Source organism: Geospiza fortis, unplaced genomic scaffold, assembly GCF_000277835.1.
Source record: "Geospiza fortis unplaced genomic scaffold, GeoFor_1.0 scaffold108, whole genome shotgun sequence".
Lineage (NCBI taxonomy): Eukaryota > Metazoa > Chordata > Aves > Passeriformes > Thraupidae > Geospiza > Geospiza fortis.
In genome coordinates, this window is record NW_005054439.1 from 1,213,768 (window position 1) to 1,238,482 (window position 24,715).

The 24,715-nt window shown below is 37.8% G+C and overlaps 1 protein-coding gene across 1 annotated transcript in view; it reads right to left on the minus strand.

Moving 5' to 3' along the window:
- TNS3 (tensin 3) overlaps nt 1–24,715 on the minus strand; it is a 131,717-nt gene that overhangs the window by 29,420 nt on the left and 77,582 nt on the right. The window contains exons 16-18 of the mRNA XM_031062176.1: nt 17,360–17,529; nt 16,882–16,999; nt 16,703–16,786 (exon numbers count right to left, since the gene is read on the minus strand). Of these exons, the coding sequence (XP_030918036.1) occupies nt 16,703–16,786; nt 16,882–16,999; nt 17,360–17,529 (372 nt within the window). The remainder of the gene's footprint in view (nt 1–16,702; nt 16,787–16,881; nt 17,000–17,359; nt 17,530–24,715) is intronic.

The window sequence follows — 24,715 nt, forward strand, 5'->3', positions numbered from 1 at the left end:
TACCCTACTGAAAAATGACATTAAGAAAAGAACACTAATTGTGTACGTGCAAGGCACAAAAATATCCAGTTCACTCTTCTACTTGGCAGCAAGAGGTAAAACCTGTAGAAGTTGCAGGCTTTTTTCAGCTGTAAGCAGAAACTGCTGGGTGTGCCAACCACACAGCCATATAAAGTAAGATCTTACAGATTAATCTACTAAACTTTAATCTACTGAACCTATTGAAACAAAGAAGAAAAAGGAAGCCATCCCCACACTCACCTCCCAAAAAAACCCCACAAAACAAAACCCCCAAACAAACAAACAAAAAAGACACACACACAAAAAAAAAAAAAAAAAAACTCCACCAAAAAGACCCAAACCTACCAAAAAAGAAAAAACCCAGAGTAGCTTAACCCACACTATGATCCAGATAAAAGACAGGTAACAACATTCTGTCATTTTACTACCATATCTCATATTTTAGTACGTTTTCATACATTTCAAACTTTGCAATCCTTTTTGTGAGAAGGTGTTAGTTAATGTGGATTGTATGAGCTTGAAAACTCAAAGATCCTCAGCTACATCTTCTGGGGAAAGGGAGCTTAAAGTCAGTATTCTGCTTCCAAAACACTGAGCTCATTACCTCACAACTATCTGAGGCTAATATAAAAGCTGAATGGACAGAGAAAATAATACTGCTCTGAAATAAGCCAAAGTAATGGCCCACTTAAGCCAGATAACAAACTAATGCTTTTCCAAGTCTATCTGCACTGTAAGATTCTTACGGGTTATCTATCTTCTCTTTCACTCCCTTGCTTTTCCAAATACAAAGGTGCCAAAAATGGTAAGAGAGACCAGCAGTCTCTCCTGCTTTCGGCTGAAGTATTAACTTTACTGAAATTCTGACCTTTTAAACTTCTTACATTCTGCTTTCAATTTCACTAAAACACAGTGAACCAAATTATACCCTTATATGAAACCCATCAACTTTGGTCACACGGTTCCTTCTCTTTCACAGAATATGTGGAAATCAATAAAGGATGCCTAAAGTCTTGTCTTTTATAACTTCAGATACCAGGGAATAATATAACTTTTTTATGTCTTTTGCACAGTACACGCTTTCCTATTCAACGTTAAGTAGCTCCACTCCTCATTTAGAAGAAGTACATGTCATGTACCAACAAGGAGACACCTTCAGTTCCCACGCTTCTCGAAAACCCACTAATACCAAGCAGAGAAAATGTAACAGGATTTTTCATGTTTGTGAAGGAAAAGACAAAATTACTATTGCTAGGAGATTCTGCTAATGCCTGTTTTGAGTGGACCAACTCTCTTCGCAAATAATCAGTCAGGCTAAACCTGGGGCAAGTCATTAAGACAGTGGCTCTAGCATCCAGGCATTAACCTCTCTGCACAAAAAAAGGTCAGCTTTAGTTGCTTCATCTGAGAAGCATCTCAGTGGAATATGTATTACATACCTGGATATTACAGAAAGTACAACAATGGAGTGACTGAGAACCTCAGAAATAAAATAGCACATCTGGAGAGGCAGTAAAGTTATTCCCAGGGGCGTTTATTTGGTGGAAGAAAAAACATGTTCAACAGTTACAACCAAATTGCTAATAATTAAATGTAATATACATTACAGTACTGAAGGTTTTTAACTGCATTGTGTGCATTTAGAAAGCATTCACTGTGTTTTGGGAGCCTGTCAAATGAATTTAGAATTTTAAAAAAAATTATTCTTGCCTCATGCCCTAAAGAGAGCTGTAAAGAGAGGTGTTGTCCCTTGAGGAAGCATCCTTGACACAGCAGTCTTCCCCAGCCAGCACTGGGTGAGGAAGGCTGGCATTTCACCACCGTCAGGGCAGACTGGCCTACCAGTAAGATGCATGACAGAAGTGGAAGCCTATTGCTACATTCCTGTGCTCTGCAAGTTCTAGCTCCCGTAACAGCCTGCCAGTGACAGCCACATGCAGCCTCTGAAGCTATGCCAGGCGTCAGCTTATCTCCAGACAACCACAGGCTGACACAATTAACAGCATTTACCCTCTGCACATCGATCAGAATCAAAAGTATGATTTACCAGACCACACTTTACCCCATCCTAAAGCCCTAAGACCTGTACTATAGGGCTTCTTTTCTGAGAAAATAGGTAGACCGTTTTACAGGTAACTTTGTATCATACATTCACTCAAACACCAAAATACAAATAACTCCTATTTGCTGAACAGAATAACAATACAGCATCTTGAAAGCAGTAAAATCCTTATCATGACTTTCTGAAAGCCTTTCTTATACTAACTCATTTCATTCTCCCAAGTAGTACCAGACAAAAAAAGAAACTTCCCCAAGGACTAAAGCAATCAGTTGCATATATCTTTTCATGTATTTTAAAAGATCTTGCAGATGCTGTGCTACTGACTTTAAGCAAGCTTTGCTAGCTTAGGAATGCAAATCACCTGCAGAGGCATGTCCTCAAGACTTCCAGATCACATGTAACATAAAATGTGATTAAAACACTCTTTAGGAGAGAATCACTATCAGTACGTAACACATAAACAAGAGAACCCCTATTCTGTCGCTATGTACAGCAGCTCACTCAGTAGTGAAAAAAAAAATGAAACAATTAGAACACAATTATTAACATGTCCATATTAAGTTTACACAGCAAATTAGTAAAATGGTTTTAGAGACAGACAATTCCATTCTTATCATGGTTCATCTCATAATGAAATTTCAGACATTGACACTGCTGAATATGACAATCTTCATCAAACCATAAAATTAAACTGCAATAGTTTTAGAGAAGAAAAAAAGAACCTATGAAACATGCATATGGTACCTTTTTCAGGCAGAATGCACTAAAAGATCAAGCACCTTTCAAGAAAAGAGTAAAACATCAGTTCAAAGTCCAAAGTCAATTATCCATTAAAATTGCTTGAAATGTTGGAGATGCAGGTCTAAGTTGTCTGTGCTGAATTGATAAGTGCCACTCATGTCTACTGACAAGATACACTGCAAAGCCAAAGGAAAGGAGGCAAGGGTGAAGGCAGAGAGGGCAAACTGAGTGAAAGAAGAAGGGATAGAGCTCGGGCCTGACTTTCTGACACTTCTGAGAAGCAAGCACAAAGAGTCTGTGACTTTTTTTTTGTGTTATGACCCTATATACTTTTCCTAAGGTGAAAGAGTGACAAAGAAGGAGTTTAAACTCCCCTTTTTCTGTCTCAGTTTAGTTCCCTGGTGCCACAGGGAACCAGAGAGGTCCCAGTATGCAGCTTTTGATGTCTGAGGTATATTTGCCTCATAGAACAAATGGAAGCAATCAAACTGATGTTTGGACCCTCTATCAAAACTCTCACTTTGGTCCCGTTCTGCTGCTGTGAAAAAAATTCTGCCTACATGTGACAATCTTCAACCTGTTCATTTTTCTAGTCACTCGCCTGCAACAAAATGCCGAACCCAGCTCACTGCAGCCTGAATTACAAAAGTGAGGGTTGGTTTCTTTTATTTTCAAGCAGTATACTGAAACCATTTTATTTTAAAACCAGAAAAAACCTGACTTTTCAAAGGCTGTTTTTAATAATCTGAAACTGATACTGATAAAAATAAAGCTCAGTTTATCTTCAGTGTTATTCAGTATCACAAAACACACAACTGAGAAGTCGTGCATTTTTTTCTTGGTCTGTCTCTCAAGTGTGATTCAGTAACTCTCCTTTTAGGGTTGTAGTCTTTACCCCAACCATGTGCTGCTACTGCCTGAATAGCAAATTGTTTGCATTAAGGCAGTAGGAACCAGGCTCTTTAGTCTGCTACATCCTGTACACTCTACCATGTAATAGCTGGCTACTCTAAGACTCTATTAGATTTTCATGGAAAATTCAGATCTGAAGTAAGAGAGTGTTCTACATGTATTACACAAATACACTTCATCTTGGATGCACAAATTAGACCAATTACCTTTCCAGGGCTAAAGGCACAATAAGGTCTTTTTCTCGCTAAACAAGAAAGAAGAAAAACGATGCCATATTCCTCATTTAAGAAAGACTCATGTTTACAAAATCTTACACCTTTCATGTTTTTGAAAAGAAATTCAGTACTGCTATAACATTACTAAAAATTCCTCTGGGGAGGAAAAAGACTCAGCCTGGACAAATTTTCTTCTACGTAGATAGGAATTATGTATACTCCAGGCAGCCCTCATTTCTTCTACTTTTGAAAAAGACCCACCACGGCACACAAAAAAATTACAAGGCTTCCTCGGCAGGAAAGTGACTAGACAAAACTCTCGAGCCCTGCCTCATGCCCTCAGTCATTGTCAGCGATTGCAGAAAACTCTCATACTGACAGAACTCCTTGTCTGCAAACCTCCTCCGTTTCTGGGCAGACTCCCAACGTTGCTACATGACTACAAAAGGCGTAACTCTTCCTCCCACTTAATTTCTAGAGCTCGCAGCAGCAGCAGGCCGCAGGCTGCGTGCGTGCTCCCAGGTCCCCACCCCGCAAAGCGGAGCGGCCCCTGTCTGAAGCTGGTTCGCTTTAGTGAACTCCCGCCGCCCTCCCCTTTTCCCGGGGTCACGTTTCGCTGCCGCGGCGGCGAGCGCGACCAGCCAAACACAAGACCAACCCACAAAACGACTTTTCAGACTTAGGAAAACGCACAAAACAGGAGCGCAGGGAACCACAAACCTACCTACGGAAGCCATCGCGACAGCTGCTCTCCCACGGCGCTGTGCGAAATCCTTCCCTCCCTCCGTGCCGCATGCTGCCTGAGGCTGGCGGAATCGAGGCAGCGGGGCGCGCCAGCCCGCCACGCGGAGACTTGGGAAAAGCTATTGCCCGCATTTGCCAGCACCCAGCACTCTCCCTCGCGTGTTAGAACTTCACCGCAAAATGGGTTCCAGCGTCTGCGGCGAGAGAAGCGCAGGCTCCCTGGTCTCAATACAGCCACCCAGACGAAGAATGGCCAGAGCTCACTTCATCCGGGCAGAAAGTAATTCCCCGATAGTTGTTAGATTAGGCTTCCCGCTCGCTCTTAAGCTCGACTGCCCATCCAGTGTATGCCTGCTGTGCTGACTCCACCTCATTTGCGTTTGACTTGTTCCCCCCACTTTCTCCGCCTGGCTCTCACCGCCTCTTCCACGCAGAGCGCCGCTCCCAGCGGGTCCTGCGCTCCGCGCAGCGCCGCGGGGGCGGAGAGCGAGCGGTCGGCACAGGACCCGGGGAGACTGGGAACTTGGGCTGGGGGGAGGGGTTGTGTGTGGTGGTATTTGGTTGATTTTGGGGTTTTTTTTTTGAGTGTTGGGGGCGGGTGTTGTTCTTCCCCCACCACTTCATTTGACCTCACTTATTTTGTTTCTTTCAGAGAAATGCAAGACACGAAACCGAGAACTGTCAGATTAGTGCTTTTTAATGTTGACCAAAGCCCAGCTACTCCATTACAGTAAAGTGGCCCAACACTCTCGGATAAATTTAGCATCCAGGGCTCTGAATAAAGTTTTACTCGCTTCCCAAGATTACAAAACACATATAGCCTTATTGTGTTGCATTCAACATCCCCCTAGCATTGTTCTAAGCACATTTTATTCACAGATCAGGAAGACGAGTGGAAACACTGCAGCTCCACAATGAGCAGCACATTTCCTTTTCAGATTGTTTGTCAGTGCCCAACACACAGTATTTTCTGAAAGGATCACTGCAGGAAATTACTAGATCTAGACAGAAACAAATACAACCATTTAAAACTTTCCCATGATGAATTATTCTATTGCTTTCAAATTTCTACCGGCACCATGTATGCATGTACTAAACCGTTTTGATAATATTAAAATACACAATCTGGCTTGGTTATAGAGATGAGTACTGGTAAAGTAATTAACATTTTGCTTTCATCCACAGACCATAATGTAAATCAAACTATTTCTTTATAAGAATATTCATTCCTACCACTGTTTTCCTTCATAGCAGCTGCTCCTATTAAACATGTTGCATAAACATTGCATTCAGAAGAACCAAATAGCAAAGGTTAGTTGTGATATACACCATATCATCAGGTAAAAAGAAAAGAAAATCCTTGCCATGGGGTCAGAAGAGGTTATTATGCAGCAGTTCAGAAGTGACATCCGTTACTTTGAATAATTTATTATACAACTACACTTTGTCTTGGATGCTTCCTGGCAGAGCCAGATACGGGTAAACACAAACTCCACGCTTCTACAAAGAATAATGGTTAGAGAAAATTTCTCTCCATAGAAAGCATGCCAGTCTCTGCATAAAAAGCACTGTAATCACAGGACCTTTGGATATCTCGTTCTTTTCCTTATTTTCAAATCTAGAAAGCTTTGCTAGTTTGGCTATTTACCCTTGCTGAATTAGATGGGAACAAGAATAGTAACCTTTAACAAAGAAGATAACAGTAGTCTGAGATGACATATGAAGAAGGCTGGTTAAGTAAGAAACTTACTTCCCAAAGTATTATAAGGATGTAATTAAGCAGGAATAATGTAATTAAAAGTATTAATATAATTGAGTTCAAATTCACCCTTTTTAAAGATTTTTTTGCAAGGATCCTTCTAATAGACTCAGTTATACTTAAGGGGCTACTCATCAAGAAAATCCCTCTGACATGGACAATTAGTAACAAACAAAAGGGCACATAACAAAAATCTCACCTTTTGCTTGTCTTTCTGTCACAAATTCAAAGTTTCAACCAGATGAGACTTTCTTCTCCAAGAAAGAAAAAAGTCTGAAACTCTAAAGACAGAAGACAGAAAGGGCAAGGCTGATCGCACACAAAAGAAGAGTTAGGAAGAGAAGGAAAGGCAGTGATGGATGTCTCCAGTGAGGAACTGATTTGGTTTAGGTCAGTGTGTAAGATACTGCCATCTCAAAAGGAGAAAGTCTGTTATTTGGCAAGAAGAATTGATTTAATGGCTGCTCCAGGCACAGCAAAGCAAATCAGGGTCAGGTCTTTCAATCTCTGCCAGGTGGTGCCAGTGTACAGTTCTCCTAGATATAGTACATAAGATTCCTGGCTTGATCAGAACCATTACACTGCAAATTCCAATGAAAATAGTTTAAAATGTAGGGCTTGAATTGTAACATGCACCTTTCTCCAGCAAGAATCCCTGAAGATGAATGGCTATGCCATGCCCTTCATACAAATTCAGCAAACTCCACAATTTGTGAAGGAATGTCATGTGTTTCCCTGCTACTCTGATGATTGACAGAAACATAGGAGTCAATGTCAAGTAGATTGCTCATTTCAGATTTTGTCTACAAGGTGCCTGAATATAAATGGCTTTGTGAAATAACTTGCCTATCTCAGGCATAGAAAAACACAGATTAATTTGGTTTTCTCGTCCTTTGCAAGAGGGAATAAACATGAAGAGAATTAACATAGGGGAGAACAGCATCCTAAAAAACAAAAAGCAATATGACCTTTAGACTATAAACAATTAAGTGGAACTGAATGTGTATTTCCTGTCTGTTCCCACTCAACACTGGAAGGTCTGTCATTCTGAAACTGCAGAATATCTTTAACTTGTAAATGCAGTAGACAAACCCTCCCATTCACTCAAACACAGGGTCATTTTAAAACTGCAATTTTTTTGAAAATGTGTGCTCACAGCTGTGCTTAGATTTTTGGAGCTCTCTTCTTCAGGCTTCCCTCAAACTACATGGAATAATTTGGCGCATCAGTCATGAAGTGCCATGTCACATAGTAGGAGGCCTCATCCTGGAAAAGTTGAAAAAATTTCATAGAATCATAGCAAGAGCAGTAGCCGTTCCCATGGTTTTTGTTAATTTAACCTTTTCCAGACAAAGTAACTAGTGACGTCTCAAAAATGTATGCTATGCACAAGCACTGCAAACAAGCAACCTCAGGTATGTGTAAAAACAAACACATCTGCCAGGCTGTCTGCTCATCCAATCCTGTATTTCTATTAAAATGGTTTTTAAGTTTCTGTCAATAGCTTATTGTTTGCATCTTCAAAAGAAGCAAATATTAGTGATGGATTTCTCAGCTTCAGATTATTTTGGTTTTTTATATATGTGTAAGATATTATTCATCTATATTTCAATGAATACATACAAAGATAGTTATTTCTCAAATGACTGATTTATGTGGGGAAATGCATTACTTTTTCCCATGGAAATCAAAAGAAAGAGAAACCAAACTCTCTAAAACAGAATGCTTTAAAAACCACTCTAGTAATCACTTTTTTAGTGGTTCTTAGCAAGAAAAAAGAAAGGAAAAAACCAAAACCAAACCACCACCACCCACCAGTGTATTATCAGGGTGCATTTCAAATTTAACTGAAGAGGCACATATGCTTTGAGACCATGATCAAGTAACACTGAAGCATTGTATAAACATATTTTTCCCACGTAATATTTGATTATATAAACAACTTTTTTTTTGATTTGGAACTTCAGAATTATACAGCTTATTTTATTGCCTGAATTTTAGAATTTTTGAGCTCTCACTGATATTAGTGAACATAACAAGAAACTGTGTTCAGCACCCTCGGCAGTGCCATCATCTTTTCAACCAATAAATGCATATTCCAAGTACAGTCAGTTATCTTGTATGGCAAGTATTAAAACAAAACCAAACAAAACAAAAACAACCACAAAAATAAATTAACACCAGATAATGCTACTGCTTTCTTTCAAGAGAAAATGTCTTTGGATGAAAGCTGCAAGCTGCATAATTAAACTTTCAGACGTATTGGTTCCTGAATGAAACTGCAACAGGCAATAATGTCTCTTATGCAAAACTTCAAGTTTTTTCTCAGTTAATAAATCCTTTTGAAATAAGGCAGTTGTTTCATTTACAGTTCACAGTGGTATGAAAAGTTAGTCAAGACAAAACAAGTAACAGACAAACTGGATTAAAGTGTGGTGCCCCAAATAAGGGAAGCGCATAGAGGGTGGGTAGATTCTTGATGAAGAACCTATCAGCAGTTGCTTGATTTAATGGTAGGAGTGAGGGATTAAGGACCAGTAAGACTTGTTGAGGTACCGTTGATGAAAGACATATAACATGCAAGAGACTTAAAAGATGTCCCAAGCTAGAAATCTTATTTCATATGAACTCCTGTAGGAAAACTCTTTTGTCACAAGACCTGCCATTCCTTTAATGCAGTTCAACATTTGAATTCAGGACAAAACAAGTGGATGAGAAAGTATAGAGCCTCTTTCTGTATTTAGGGTCTCCACTAGATGGATACTCATTACCTGTTAGAAAACTTAATTCACATTTGCTTGAGGCAGAAGACTCGATATAACTTTTCAGAAGTGTCTTGGTTCAAATGGATAATGCAGGCAGTGCCAAGAGACCTCTGAGAGGGCCATTTCTAAGGGAACAGTCTCAGTTCTCTGATTTACATATCTATCAGAACTTTGCCCACACGGAATGAAAAGTCATCCATTAAAACAAACAAACAAACCCATGTAAATACTTGCACAGAAAATTAAACACACAGTATAAAACAAAGTCTTTCCAAATCAGTATCTGATTCCATCTCCAAAGCAGTTTTAACAGCAGTTTTAATGGTTTAGTGCCCATTCTGATCTATGATCACAGTGTTTCTGTCCAGATACAAATCCTGCTACAAAAGCAAGGGAGGGAGGAAGAGGAGACAGTGAGTAGTTTCACAACATCTCTTCAATGTAATGTTTGAAGAACATATCTGTGGGAAATAGTAAAGGTAATAAGGGTTTTTTTGAGTTTTAGGCTTGGCTAAGATAGACCTTAAGCCTGCAGAAAAATATGCTTACCAAGATAGTAGAAGGTTTTAAGCTTAATAATGGTGTATTGTATATTGTTAATAGAAGGTATACATACAAGCATTGTATGAAGCAGGCATACATGTACTTTTAGTGATTGGCTAGAACAATTGTCTGTAAGCTTTAGCAATATATGATTGGATAGAAAGTTTTTTAAATGCTCTGTAACAAAGAAATCTTTGGTTGCTGCTGGTTGTACATGAGCTGTTACCATCTTTCTATTGCCTTAACCATGTAATGAGGCTGATGCTGCAATAAAAGTTCAAGGAACATATCCCAGCGGCCCCCTCCTCGTCATGAAAAAACCTCCAAACATACCTATACACCTATCTTCTTTTATTTTCCCCTTCAAATTCTTCAGTATTACAGAGAAGTTGCACATGGAATTATGTACATGCGCACTAGATTATGCATTCTACTAGCACAGCATTTTCCATTTACCATCTATACTACTTCAATTTTTCTTATTTCAATGTGATGTTCAACATGTAGGTCACAGTAGACTGTGTCCCTTTGCAGAAGTTTAGCTCGGGGAGCTGTAAGAACAATTAATCATGAAATATCTTTGTCTTAACATAAGCCTCAGATTTGAAGAATTATTGAGTCTGTGATCAGATACAACACTGGCTACAAAACAAAATGCATTCATGTTCCGGAATATTTTATCAACCTAGAGTATCCAAAACCAGTGGAAGACAGAGTATATGTTAGAGAACTAGTTTTCTTATGAAAATCCAGTAATAAGAGCGGCCTATTTTGTCAGCTTCAATGTATCAGCCAAGAAAACACACATTTATATTGTCCTACTGGTTTATCATCACATACTATCTGCCATGGACTTGGCATGCCCTAGCTTTTTATATTCAGTTATGTATAATAATATTAGGTCCTCCTCTGAATCAATGACATATTAGAATGTTTGCTGAGTGGTTAAAACATGTACAGATTTTTTAAAGTTTTATGTAGAAACATATAACATAGCTGTAAAAAAACTAGCTAGCTAAATGGATTAAACTCTAAATCATTTCATCTCTAAAGCTTTGGGAAGTTAAGTAGTGTTGAATGGGAGAGTTCCCCCCAAGAAAATCTTAGCCAAACTGGGGGGGAGGGAAATCTCAATTACAGCTGGTTATCAAATAGCTCAGTTGTAGACACTTACACTGTAAGGATTGTAGTTAATACCACTCAGTGGAGGCATAGACTACAAGTATTTTAAGTTATTTTCAGTTTCAATTTCATTCTACTGTTACAAGATATTTTTCCACCATTCAAATTGATATAAACCAAATGAAATGGTTAAGCTTTTTAGCACATGAGATGGAATATTATTACTTTTTCTGTGAATTTGGACTACCAGAGTGAAATCACTGATAATAAGCATTGCTTATTTCTCCGCAGACCAAATAAATACATTTCCATGAATTTGAAAGATATGTTGAGAACTGTATTATAATCAGTGGCACAAAGGGAAGGAGATCTCTGACAATGAAGACCTGAAAACACATCAAGTCATCTCCAACCTTCCTGCAAAAAGACTTTGTATAAAGATTAGTTTTACTGAGCTAAATGTCTCAATGAAAGTGACCCAGAGATAGAAAAGTGTGATAGATCATAGTACATTATACTGACTTCAGTGTTTACAACAACCAAGAAGTGGTCTCTGAACATTTATGATTTTGCTTTACAGCATTCCAAATGCTCTTTCTGGAAGCCCTCATTAAGTCCATGCTGGCAGAATCACAACAGGAGATCCAAGTAATTTCCTGCTTGCTCCGAAGCCTATGGAGTCTTCTTATGCACTAGTAAATGGTGTATTTTATAATAATTAAGTGTAGGAATGTGCCCCCTGTTGATGGAGTTACCAAATTATTCTTTGTCTGCTTAAAAAGGCAAAAATCCCAAAAGTTTCTCTCCTCAATTTGGTAAAAAGACACCTCATAGAACCTTTGGGACTTCACTTCAGACGTGGGGTTGCCCAATTGGACAGAGGCCAAGAGGTCCCACCTAGGTAATTCACTAGAAAAAGAAGAGAACAAAGGAAATAATCACTTTTGTGGGGTGTTTTAGCAGGAGTAAGGACCTCTTGCCCTGGCTCAGTTTTTTCTCTGTAAGAGCTTTGTTATTTTGCCTTTTATTAAACCTTTTTCTGTTTCCAATACTACCTCAGAAGCTATCCTGCTAATTTTTGTGCCATTCGGGGTGGCTGAGCTATCTCAGGTGTGATGGGTTCTCTGAGAGCTCATAAGACCCAGCTCAAAGAGTAACACACCAATTAAGAAACATTAGGTGTTTAATTATAAAAATATTGTGTAGATGAACACTGTATTCAGCCATGACATAAACATATAAGGGCAATTGCAGGACAATGGAAAATGTAACAGAAATCTGACGTATCTGCTTTGCATTAAGTCATAAATTTCCTTTCTCTACTTGTATTTTTTATTTTTCATTGATAGCCTCAACAAAGAAACAAATGAAAACCCACTAAAATAAACAAGACATCCAAAAAACCCTAAACACAAAAATTGCAATAGCAAAAATGAAAATGCACCTGTTTCCAGGAGGACAGAGCTTATGTTAACCATCCACATAAGCAGATGCATTGATGTTCTAAGCAAATGAACACAGATGTCTGGAAAAGTTCTGAATCTATTACTTGCTTTGGACATGTATATCTTACAAAAACAGGTAAGAGGAGGAGAGAAAGACAGGTATAAATGAATATTATATGAAAGCTTTTCACATTATGGAGAAAGTTTTTGCTCATCATAAATTTTTCCCTTCCATAAATTAGTTTCACTTTTATTCCCAAACTGACCCTCAGTTTAGAACCCTGATATTTTTTTAATCAAAAAATTAAGCAGTATGTATCATTTCCCTTGCAACTCAGTGGCTGGAAGAAATGAAAATCCTGGAATAACAGTATGATACCACAACAGTATAAAATTCTAATCAGTAATAGAATTATGCAATAATGAGGCTGTTAGGTTGTGGGTTTGCCTTCCAATACATTTATTAAACAGTCATCACTCTGCTGGATGATGTAATAGAAAAAGTGTGTGTTATTAAATGAGGATAATTAGGGCTACAATGTCTCTGTCAGATAAAAACAGAGTCTGTATGAGAAAAATTGTGGAAATATTCCAGTATGAGGTCTTGAAGAGTTCCACAGTGGCATGAGGAGAAAAGTTGCCCTTTCTAAAATTTTGAGAACAGATGCAGCTCATACACGAGCTTTGAGTACAGTACATAGTCTGAGCTCCATGGAAGAGATGAGAAGGCAAGGCTCTAGGTTGAAGGCTCAGAGATTCCTTATACCGGCAGCAATGCTTTCATTCCATCATTTGCACTGCTTGAACTACACAAGTCTAGTTAGTCTGTTCAGAAAAGATGGAAAAAAGTGACATAATGTCTTCTCTTTGTCAGTACATTGGTAAAGGATTATAGACAATCTTCCCTTGTTCCACAGATCCCTCCCCTCTGTTGCAAGACAGTGCCTGTTTGTGAATGCAGACCTTCTGCTAAGTTCTGTCTATGCTTTGACCAGGGCTGAAGAAGGGGCAGTTCTTCACATCTAGCCTCAGGGGTGGAGTGGCAGGGCAGCAAGCCAGCATTCAGTCCTCTGGCAAAGAGCTTGCTATGCTTTTATGCGTTACTTCTATATACAAAGAGACTTAAATTAGCTGTCTGTTGTTCAAGAAAAAAGAGCCTTTATAAGTTTCAAAATAGCCTACAAATAGTGCTTCAGTTCCTTCACTGATGTGTGGGACTCTCCCTCCCATGTAATATACATCAGCTATTGTAAAATTCCAGAGAGCTGTATCTGGGTTCTGTGTGGAGCAGCCCTATTTCTTGTGGGGTATTCATAAAACTAGCCAATTTATAGGCCACTAGCCAATTTATAGACTACTTAGGTTCATCTCAAGAAACAAGGTGTCTTTCAAAGACAATTCAGAATGAACTCTGTGGGTGCTGTATTACTTTCAAGCTACGTAAAGTGAAGAAAAGGGCCATGAAACCATAGCAGCAAGTGATCACTGGAGCAGTAGTGCTGAAACAAAATTCACTGCATGCATACAGACTGAGGGAGGTTAAATATATACTTGTTTGATAAAGAACAAGGCTCTGAAATATTGCAGGCAGGACATCTCCAATAAATCTACAGGGAGAATGAAGAGTTAGGGCATAGCTAATTTAAGGGAGGCAGATACATAACACTACTAGACTGACTTTCTCCAGCAAAGTAGTTTTACCTGGAAGGAAAATTAAGATTTCTAGGGATAACAGAGCTCCATTTTATAAGACTTTATTAAAAACAGTGTCCTTAGGTACACAGGTTAAAAATCGGATGCATTCAAGATACTAAATACGCAGTTTACATTAATAACTTAAGAGAAAATTTAATAATTTTCTATACTTAAGGACTGGATGTCATTGCAATTCTTGACTATTTTTTCTTTTAAAATATATACTTTTGTACTCTTCTAAAAGCACAACAGAATCCGTTGATATGGTAAATGCTACTTACACTGAATGCTATTCTCCACAAGGAAACAAGGAGGAAATAAAAAAGTAATACATCTAGATAATTGGTAACCAGGTTACATCATCCTCACTGGTAACTTAAAAAGCAGATAAACAGCAAAGCTGATATGCAGAACAAAGCAATTTTGAATTCAAGGGTGATCTGAACTGAGACAAAAGTAGTAATATCTTAATGGCAGAAATTAAGACTCCAGAGTCCATGACACAAAAGGCCTCATGCTGTTGAAAATTTCTGAAGAAGTCAGTATGTTTCCTGACTTTTACCAAAATAAAGACTATGTAAGCGTTTAAAAGAAGAGGTGGGCTGCAAGGGAAAGTACTAAAAATTGAGGCTGTTAAGAACTCTGGCAAAGTGCACATTGTTAAGAGTCACCTTTATGACATGTGCATTAAAGCAGTCTCAACCACAGGAACAACTGCATCTGTTCCCTTCAGATTCTTGGCCTCTTCAATACACAAAACATAACACTCTAACTCAGGGCATGAATTAGGGATTGGTAGCAGAAATAAGAAGCACTTCTTGTGAAAGAAATGAGAAGACATAGAAGCAAGTAGATACAGTGGATACTTAGTGTAGATACAGGCAATAACTGTAGTAGAAGTGAAGGGAAAAGAGAAAATTTTAAAACATTTAAAGTATGATTCTTACTTGCCTCTGACAATAGAAGTTTCTGTGCTCTGATGGGAAAATCACCCAATTAACATTTCTAAGAGATGCTTGCCAACAGGTGTCTTTACTATGTTTTCTAGCTGACCCACCTCATACACTTTTAACCCTTAACTAATTAACAACTAACATCTTTAATGTGAAAGTACATTATGTTTACAGTTAAAACCAAAGCTGCATGGAGATGAGCACGTAACCTGCAGCATTCAGTACACCTTGAGCTTTATTTTAAAAAAGGCACTCAAAGGAAGAATAGCCTCCTTTTCTAATAGTTAGATTAATTATCTTCAGTATTTCATTAACTGAGTATCTAAAACCAGCATTTGAGAGATGACATTATTAAAAATTAAGCAGGAGAATCAAAATAGAGAAACACATTTAAAGCTAAATATTTTTCCAGGGCAAGTCTTAGCTCTTAGCAACATTAATAGAAACCATTTAACAACAAAGTGTTCAGTAGATCAACCTATAATTGATTTGATGAAGTGGTCACCAGGAGGATATCTGCCACTAATTACTTAAAAGTAGGGAGAACCATAAAGAGATGTCTTGAACTGGGTAGAAGATTTTTCTAAAGCTAAAGATAGTTTTATTCTGTGTTGATGTTATTTGCTTTTGACAACTATTAAGCGAGGCAAATTGAACATAAAGGGGTTTTTAAGTTAAAACTGAAATACTAACTATTATTGCATCAAAACCTGTAATCAAATTTATTGAAAAGTCTACTATCAAGATTCCTCTGGAGAAGACAGTCATAGCCTAAGCAGTAAAACTATACATAATATACATGAATTTTCATGAGAACATATGTAATGCATAAAATGAATGCCTGTGATTTTTATTCAGGTTTTAAATACATTAGCTGGCTTCCTGCTATGTCCAGCACTTTCTGATGCAGTCCAAAAATACTTTTTTCCTTTAAATCCTAGTGTTTTCAAATAATTTTGCACAAAATAGGTGACAGGTAACAGTAGCTTAGCTGTTATTTTTAGTAGCAAAGAGTTAAGGCCTTGAAAATCATCCTTTATAATAAAAAATCATAGTTAGATCATATTAAATATTTAAATATGTAATCATCCACTACCAACTACTTTCCCATAGTTGTACATTTACAAACTGTATAATGGCAAAAAAAACCCTCTAGAACATCCATTCCTCTGGTAAAGGATCTCGTTGACTTGAGCATAGCTACTGTCAAGCTCTATTGTCAGCTTCATTGGCCTGAAAAGATGGCAACATGGATATCACCTGTCTTTCCTGAGATGGAGACAAAACCTGCTTAAAATCACAAAGAACTCAAGTCTCCTGATAGTAGTATTTTGATGTCATCAAATATTAGCAGAAAGATTGAGGAACATTGAAACCAAGCAAACAGAGAGAGAACAAGAGCAGGATAGCCTCAAACACTGAGCTGCATTTCCTCTTATTTCTGTGACACAGCTGCCTAATTGCTTCACACTAAATTTGCACAATGAATGTGAACATGGGACTCCTCGTTGGCAGTTAAAATGTGGAAGGTATTAAATATTTCTTGGATAATTCTTCATTACTCATTTGTTTTTGGTGTGATTAAAATAGGACTGCTAAAATATGTTTCTCTGACTTGCATGTCTACATTCACCATTTATATGTCCTACTTATAAACCACTGTTGTGTTAGTTGCCTTCATACATAGTTCATTTTCACATTACTTAGGAAAGAGAGGTACCTTACCAGAAATGGTTCTGTACAGCTCTGATGGGCTGCTGACCTTTTGGCTGGAGGGAATGTGCTGATGGCATGGTGGAGGTGCTGTCACTAGGAGAGAGGGAAAAGGGCAGTTCCTCTTCAGTAACAGCTAAAATGTCAGTAGTGCTATTTAAATAAATAAATAAATATAGACATTTTCTTACCATATGTCACCTCTGGTGACAGGGGAAAAGCTGATGTGAATGTGACAGCTTCATTTCCATTTTTTATTGTGGAGAAGATTCCCCCATCTATTTCAGCTTGGTAGTGTACAGCAATCATCTAAGAGAAGACACAAAGAAGCAAAATTACAGTGTGATAATTCTCACTTAACCCCATGACACAGTGAGGCATTCTTCACCAAATTACAGAAGGTTTCTGTAATCAGATATAATGCAATCTACTGTTCCAGCAGAGAGATCATGGAACACTGAAAACATGCAAACACAAGAGACATCCAAAACATGCAAAGACAAGAACATCCTTAAACACTGAATTGCATTACTGAGGTGAACGCAGTTATTTGTTCTTATTGCCATGATGCAACTGCCCAATTGCTTCACATTAATTTTGGACACAGAACATAAGACTTCCTACTGGCCACTCACTTCAGTATTTAGTGAAAAATTCTTGATTGTTTACCTCCTTGGTTTTCCCTCCAGCAACAGGTGATCTTGGAATTACAGCCTGGTGACTAGCAGACTTCATCCATCCACACCTGTTATATGATGATTCCCCAGGAATATCATTGTCATACCGCCCAACACTTAACTTTCTGAGCCTTTTCCCTGTTGCATCATCATCTTGCATACCTGTTGCTGAAAACAGGCAAGCTGATTAAGAAACGAGTTTTTTTCAGTTAGAACTGTTAAAACAAACTTCACTATTCTGTCTGTAGTGACTGTAATCACGAATGTTCAAACTGTTTTACAAAACCACATAGGTGGGGAAAAGACACCAGTTGTAGTTTCTTTGCTGACACCAGTTGGAAAATATTCACAGTCCCCTTTGTTGTAGAGGAGTAAGTTAAGCAGCATGTTTCTCCTGATGCTCATTTTTGAAGCGATCACTCCAAGTGCGATCAGAAGACCAAGCCAGCAGGGGCCGCTACGGGCACTCCAATGGGAAGCCTCTCTTGCCATTTCTGACACACAGTGGCTCTGGGCAGAAAAACCATTGCTGCTGCCCAGAGCTGCGTTTCCCCCACCCCTTTCCCCTCCCAAAAGCAGATTATTTTTAGCTAAAACAGATCCTGGCCCTTATAAACTCAGTTCACTGTACAGCTTTTGTGACACACATAGCAATCACACTTAATCACAAAAATAAGATATTAGCTACACACAGAAGCTGTAAATCCTTTTGAGGAACAGCACAGAAGAGTAACCTTAAACAGCAGAACAATCCAGGATATTCAAGGATATAAAGCACTATTTTTTTCCAAAGACGTTATTAAGAGCATGCCACTAGATGCAGAGCTATGATTAGCAGGATTTTATCAATGGTCATCCACTCCAAACAGCAGGCACTTCCAGATTACTCTGCAACAATTGCTTTTTCTACTCTTCTTAAATCAACAGCAAAGATCTGTAGAACTTACTGAGTAGTCACAAAAACAACCACATGCATAGCAACTTTTCAAATACTCCTCTGAGAGCTTCTATGGTCTATATATATATGCAAAAAGATCTTTGAGGATTAGCTATTTCTCTTAAAAGAGCTATTTTCCCAAGAAGTTACTTTAATTGCTTGGTGTAATTTAAACTTTTACAGTAATTTCCAACAGTAAGTATGTGTTGTTGAAGCACATCTCCTACAGACCCTGAGCATGGAGCCATAAAACTAGGAGTTCAAATTGTGTCCTTGATCTAAACCAGCAGGAGGGCTTAATCAGCAACTTGGGTAGAGAAAAATGATAGCATACACCTTACACATCAATTTCCTAATCTGAAGTAGCTGATAGTAGTTGATAGAAACGCAAGTAGTAAACGACACAGTTATGAATGTTTCCTTTTGCGTCAACAGAGAGGGGGGAATGTGGGAATCCATAAAGTAGAGGGTTTTAGGAAGGTGGGAAAAAGACAGGCCTCAGTTGCAGCAGAATTGAGAACAGTGCTGAAACATCAGAAAAAATATTTAAGTGGTAGAGAAGACATGAGGAATAGAAAAATAGAGCTGTGTACTAGCGCTTTGGAATAGCTTTCTAAGTTGCAAAAAGTTTCTTTAGCAAGGTTAAGCTCATGAATAGGGTTTTATGCGTTGTCTCTTATAAATGAGCATTGTATTCGAAAATAAGCAAGCATTGTTTTAACCAAAGCTATGTGTGCTTATGTTGATTGGATAGAGTCACTGTCAATATGCTTTTGCTCTGTGTAATTGGCTAAGACGACTGTTTGGTATGTTGTAACATTAAGTTTCTTCCGCTTGCTGCCAGGACAGCGAGCTGCTCGCATCTTTGCATGAACCAAATCATGTAATGAGACTGATGCTGAGAATAAACCAGCTCTAGACACTTTCCTAGCAAACCCCATCCTTTTCGAGTCTGTATATAAATTGCCGGCGCACAAGAATCATTATGACATACTGAAAGAAAAAGTGTCTTCAAAGACAGCACGACAAAACTTGAACTAAATATTGCTGTGGTGGAAAAAGGATAATCAAATATATAGCCAGTTGAAAAACAAAATCTCAGAATATTCTGAGTTGAAAGAGACCCAGCAGGATCACTGAGTCCAAATCTTAAATGAAATATGAGGATTGAACCCATGACCTTGGTGGATTAGTGATGCAAGTACTAAACAAGGATCTTGATATGCTCAAACTTTCAGATTCCCAGATCTTTAGGAACACTGTTTCAAAACTATTAATTAGAACAAAAGCCAGCTATGCTGTGCAAGTGATACATTTTAGAAAGGTTAAGGCGCTGAATGTAACACAAAGTGCTGCTGAAGTCAGAAAATTCCTTTATTCTTGAAAAAATACCAAATAATTAGCAATTACTAACAAGTAAACTATTCTTTTAAACCTCAGTTTTTAACAGCTAGTAGACTAGGAGTGTAAACTCCTTATAACCAATTAGTCGAACAAGAAAATGAAAAGGTGTAAACTCTACCCCAAATTCAAGTAGACCATAGGACACAGCAGCTTTGCAGATCTGTCACTTTAGTTTCATAGCCCATTTACATTATGCTTATGGGAAGCAAGCCCAGTGGAAAATCCAGACTGGAATCTCCAACCCATAGAGAGATACCAGACTGGTATCTCCAAACCCTTACCATAATGATGATACACTCAGGACCACATGCTGAAAATTACATGAGTCTTAAAAATTTGTGGTATAAGTACATGATATAAATTAAAAATCATTGTGCTGCTAAATGTAACTAAAATTCAATTTTTAACTGTACCTTTAAAAGTTATTTAATTTAGTTTAAAAATTGAATCTAGTTCAGTTATAACTTAAAACTTCAATTTTTACCTTTAATTTACCTAAAAACTCAAATTTACTCTTAACCATTGTAAAATTAACTCCCAAGTCAGGCACCAAAATTTTCCTGTGCAACAGAAATTACAAGTTTTGTAGTGTATTTTACATACAAATAAGGCAGGTGAAAAGATTGACAAGCTGTGTTTTTCTCTCACTTCACAATTTATTTCAGAGAGACTGTGCTTACCCACAGAATAGCACAGTAAATGGGATCATCTGCAACAGTTCAATGCTTTTTAAAAATATTATTTAATGAAGTATGCAAAAAGGATTTCTTTTTCTCTCCTTTGTCTGCAGAGACACTGTAGTATGATTTACAATACTATATCTTGGGCCATCTCCAAAGGTTTATTTTTGATAGAGGAAAGATCTGTGAAGGTATTCCAGACATGTAATCAGACCCTAAGCCACCTCAGTTTTATTCATTTTGCATTATTTTTTTGAGAGAGGGAGGCTTTGTTTAATGCTCAGTTCTGTGTTGAGCTGATAAACTCCAAGCGAAATATAAGACTGTATGAATTGTGTATCTGTGTAATTCCTACAGTAGGTAACCTAGGGAAGTTTTGAGATGGCAATTTCAAACACCATAATTCATGCACGAAGAATAATTAGAATTACCTGAGAGAAACAATATAATTTCAACCTTATGGCAAATATAGAACCTCTCTTCCTCATGCTGGCAAATGTAGATAGGAATGCATATCTTGGTCACAGTCATTGAAACAGGCTGCCCTAAATATTGAATGCATGTGTTTCTGTGTTCTGCCTTCACTTGATCACACAATTCCTCACCTGCATGTAATACTTTTCTAAAGATGCAAATTGCAACATTTTAACAATGAAAAGGTGGGGTACACAGATGAGACATGGGTGACAATGATGGTAGTAACAAATTCTTGCTTTTACAGTTTGTAAGTTGAAGGAAAACATTGATTTCACTTTCCTTTTTTACTGAACAAGCATAAGCCTTGTGGTAAAAGATGGCTGATTTGAGAAAATAAGTCTTACTAATATCTTTAGTAGTAGACTGAGGTCATGTGTTAATTATTAGGCATAAAAAATATACAGAGAGTGAAGTAAACGGGGAATATAAGGCTGAAAGAAAAGCTTATATGCACATCAAAATTTTTTCATACTACAAACTTCCTGTCATCTAAAATTAAGCACTACTGCAGCACTGTGTTATTAGTAAACGGCAGCTTCATTCACTATCAGAAACACATCTGTGCATAACTCAGCTCATATAAAAGATCAAAATTGGAAAAATCTTAATAAACAGTGCAGTGATTCACCTCTGATAAGCAACACACATGACACTGAAGGAGAGAAGAGGTCATCAACCATTGGTCTGCATGGTTCATAAAGATATGTCCTAGCAAAAAGAAATTCAATGATCCAAAAATGCTAAACACATAATGCAAGAAATCATTTCAGACAGAACCCAGAACTCTGCTGCATGGGCAGTCAGTAGTTTCTGCAGGTTGACCTATGCTAAGGATATATGTGTATAAAAACATCTAGGAAGAAGCATGAAAGGAGAGGTAGTTGCCTATCTGTCAGTCAGTGCAGAATCATATGAGCAAACAGAAGCAAGAATGCACCATAATGTACATCCCAGCTGACACACATTTCATTCTTAGGCACATTCTTCCAGCTTTGCAGGGCACTGAAAACAAGCATGCACTTTTAAGGTATGTATTTTCTGCAGGAAACCACTCATGCAGGAAACCAGATAATTCCACCATCCTCCTATAACGCAACCCTCAAGTTAGACACACACACACCATGCATCACATTGATCTCATTCACCTCCAGCACTGGGCGCTCCTCCCATTGAAGAGATTCACACAGAATGTCTCATTCATCCAATCAACCTCACTCAGACCATTCAGTCCTGATATGCCAACTCTCTTTATCACAGACCAATTCGTTCTATTAATATACTTGTTAGGTCAAGGACTGTTTAAGTCACAGAGTATAGAGCCCCCTCTAACACCTGACTCTGTAAAATCATTGTGAGCAACTGTTGTTTTCATTATCCATTATTAATTGCTACTTCTTCATCCCCATGGCAGCCAGCATTTCTTTGTGCCATCAATTACAGGTCCTGTGCTGCACTAGTTTAAACAGCTAATTAAGTGCCTTGGATGTTCCCCTACTTATCCTAATTCTATAAAATTCTAAGAGTCTACTCCAAAGTAAGATAAACCACATTCAACACATTCTGGAGTATGGCTTCTCCTCCCAGCTTTATGCATCAGCATTCTTGCTGAGGAGGCACTCTACCCCTTCATCCAACTTATTAATAAGTTAAAGAAGACTGGATTTAGACCTCTGAACTACAGGTATCTGTAGACTGTGCCACTGACAACAACCCTCTGAGACCTGATATGCAGCCAGTTCTTAATCCAGTGATTCAGAACAGTGGTGTATATAGGGAAAAATATTCCAGTGTTCCTCATTCTTAATATTCATTCAGGTAAACAGCTTTTTCCCCATGCTGATTTATGCACACCATGCATGAATAACTGTATGATTCTGTATATTTCAGTGGGGCAAGTAAATGTATATGTAAATATATAAATTCTACAGCACTTAGAAAATACATCAGTATGTGCTGGTGACCTCCTAGAAAATACATCAGTATGTGCTGGTGACCTCCTAGTCTCAAGCAGAGGTGGCACCATGCCACATATTTGTGTTGTTTTACTTCTAGAACCCTGAGTACTTTTAAAATCAAGCTCTTGCTAGTATAAATTGATTGTTACTTGCAGAAGTCAGAGATGGAACATTTTAGCACTTGACATAAAGACAAACTTAAAAAACTATTATTGTTCTAAAGCTATACAAATTATTTTTCTAATTTTGTTTAATTAAAGGCTATTCTTATGTTCCTGACTACTAAAGTCTTTCCTCTTCTACTGTGCCCTGATACCTTCCCTCAAATATCCATAATTTTAAATACGGTCTATACATTTATATTTGATTCCCTTAAATACAGAAATTCCATAATTTAATTATTTAAAACAAATCCTCTTCCAGATCATTCCCCAAGTACAATTATTTTCACTAGTCTTTATTTGCCTGACATTAAAAATGGAAGGAAAATTACGTAACCTCTACTTCGAGATTTTCTCTGAGAAAATTTCAATTATCTCTTTTAAGCTTCATATATTCAAACACTGAACTGTAAAAGGTGACTTATTCTAAATGATCTCTTTATCCCCCTCACTAGATTTACTGTATATAGAGTTCTCTTCTGCTGGAAAAATCTCAATTTGTCCATCAGCTAATAATTTGGAAAGATTCAAGAGAATTACAAACTAATGCCACAAAATACATATTGTGTATTAAAAATAAGCAGCAAAGCATCTCACATTTATTAGTCATGGATTTTTGGACTTCTTCAGTCCTCGGTTACCTTCCTAAGCACAGAACTGTAATTTCACCTTCCCTACAAGAATCACCATCCTTGATCACATAGGTCTGCCCCTGAACAGACACCACACACTAGTTAAACACATTCACAGTTTAGCATATCCTACAGGGCTTGAGCTAGAGCAACTCATTTGTGTCTGGTGAGACCATGGGCAGATCTTCTGTCATGCTGCCTAACACTCAATCAAATCCTAAGGACTTGGATTTGAGCAAGTCTTTCATTGCACCATGACTGGAGACAAGAAGAGGAGGAAGAGGAAGATGGAAGGGGAGAAAGGGAGGCAAGGGCATATGTTCTGTCAGAGAAACTAGACCACATAAAATTTTCAAACATGACAGTAGGACAGGCAAGAGCTTATTTGTCACAAATTTTAGATTGACCATTAATAAAAGGTTTAGTAGACTTAGCCAGAGGCAGACTACTCATCCTTTTGCAAAGCTGCTAGTTCTAGAAGCATTACTTAGGCAACACAGTCAGCAAGTGTTGTGTATTTAATTCCACCAGCTGTAATCATTTCAGAGTCAGAGATAACAAACAAGCACTGTGACTTGTACATTTTTAAACACAAAACTTTCCAAAAGAGCATGTCTCAAAATACTTTACTGGCAAATATTATATTATTTGTGAAAACATTGCATAGAAATTTAATGCCAGCATCATTACATTGTATTTGAAGATAAAGTGGTTGGAGCTTTTTCTCCTAACTTAAATGGGAATTGTAATAATGAAAAACCTACACCACCAATGCCTTCTACAAATGTCTCAGTGTACAAATTCTGCTCCCTTTTAACTTAAATCCACAACAGCAAAATAATCCCAAGAGATGATCTATAACAGGTAAGAACTTGCTGAACACTACTTTTTTCAAGCAAAAAGGCAAGTAGCTGCAAAACTCACTTACCTTATATCATTTGATTCCATATCTTGGATGATTATGTAAAGAGGACATCAGAAATAATCCCTTGATAATCATCATCAAAGTTGTAAGCAATGACCTGAGGGTCCCACTGTACCATCTAATGAACACACAGGTGCTAGAAAAAGAATGATTTTCAGAAAGTATTACAGCTTACCA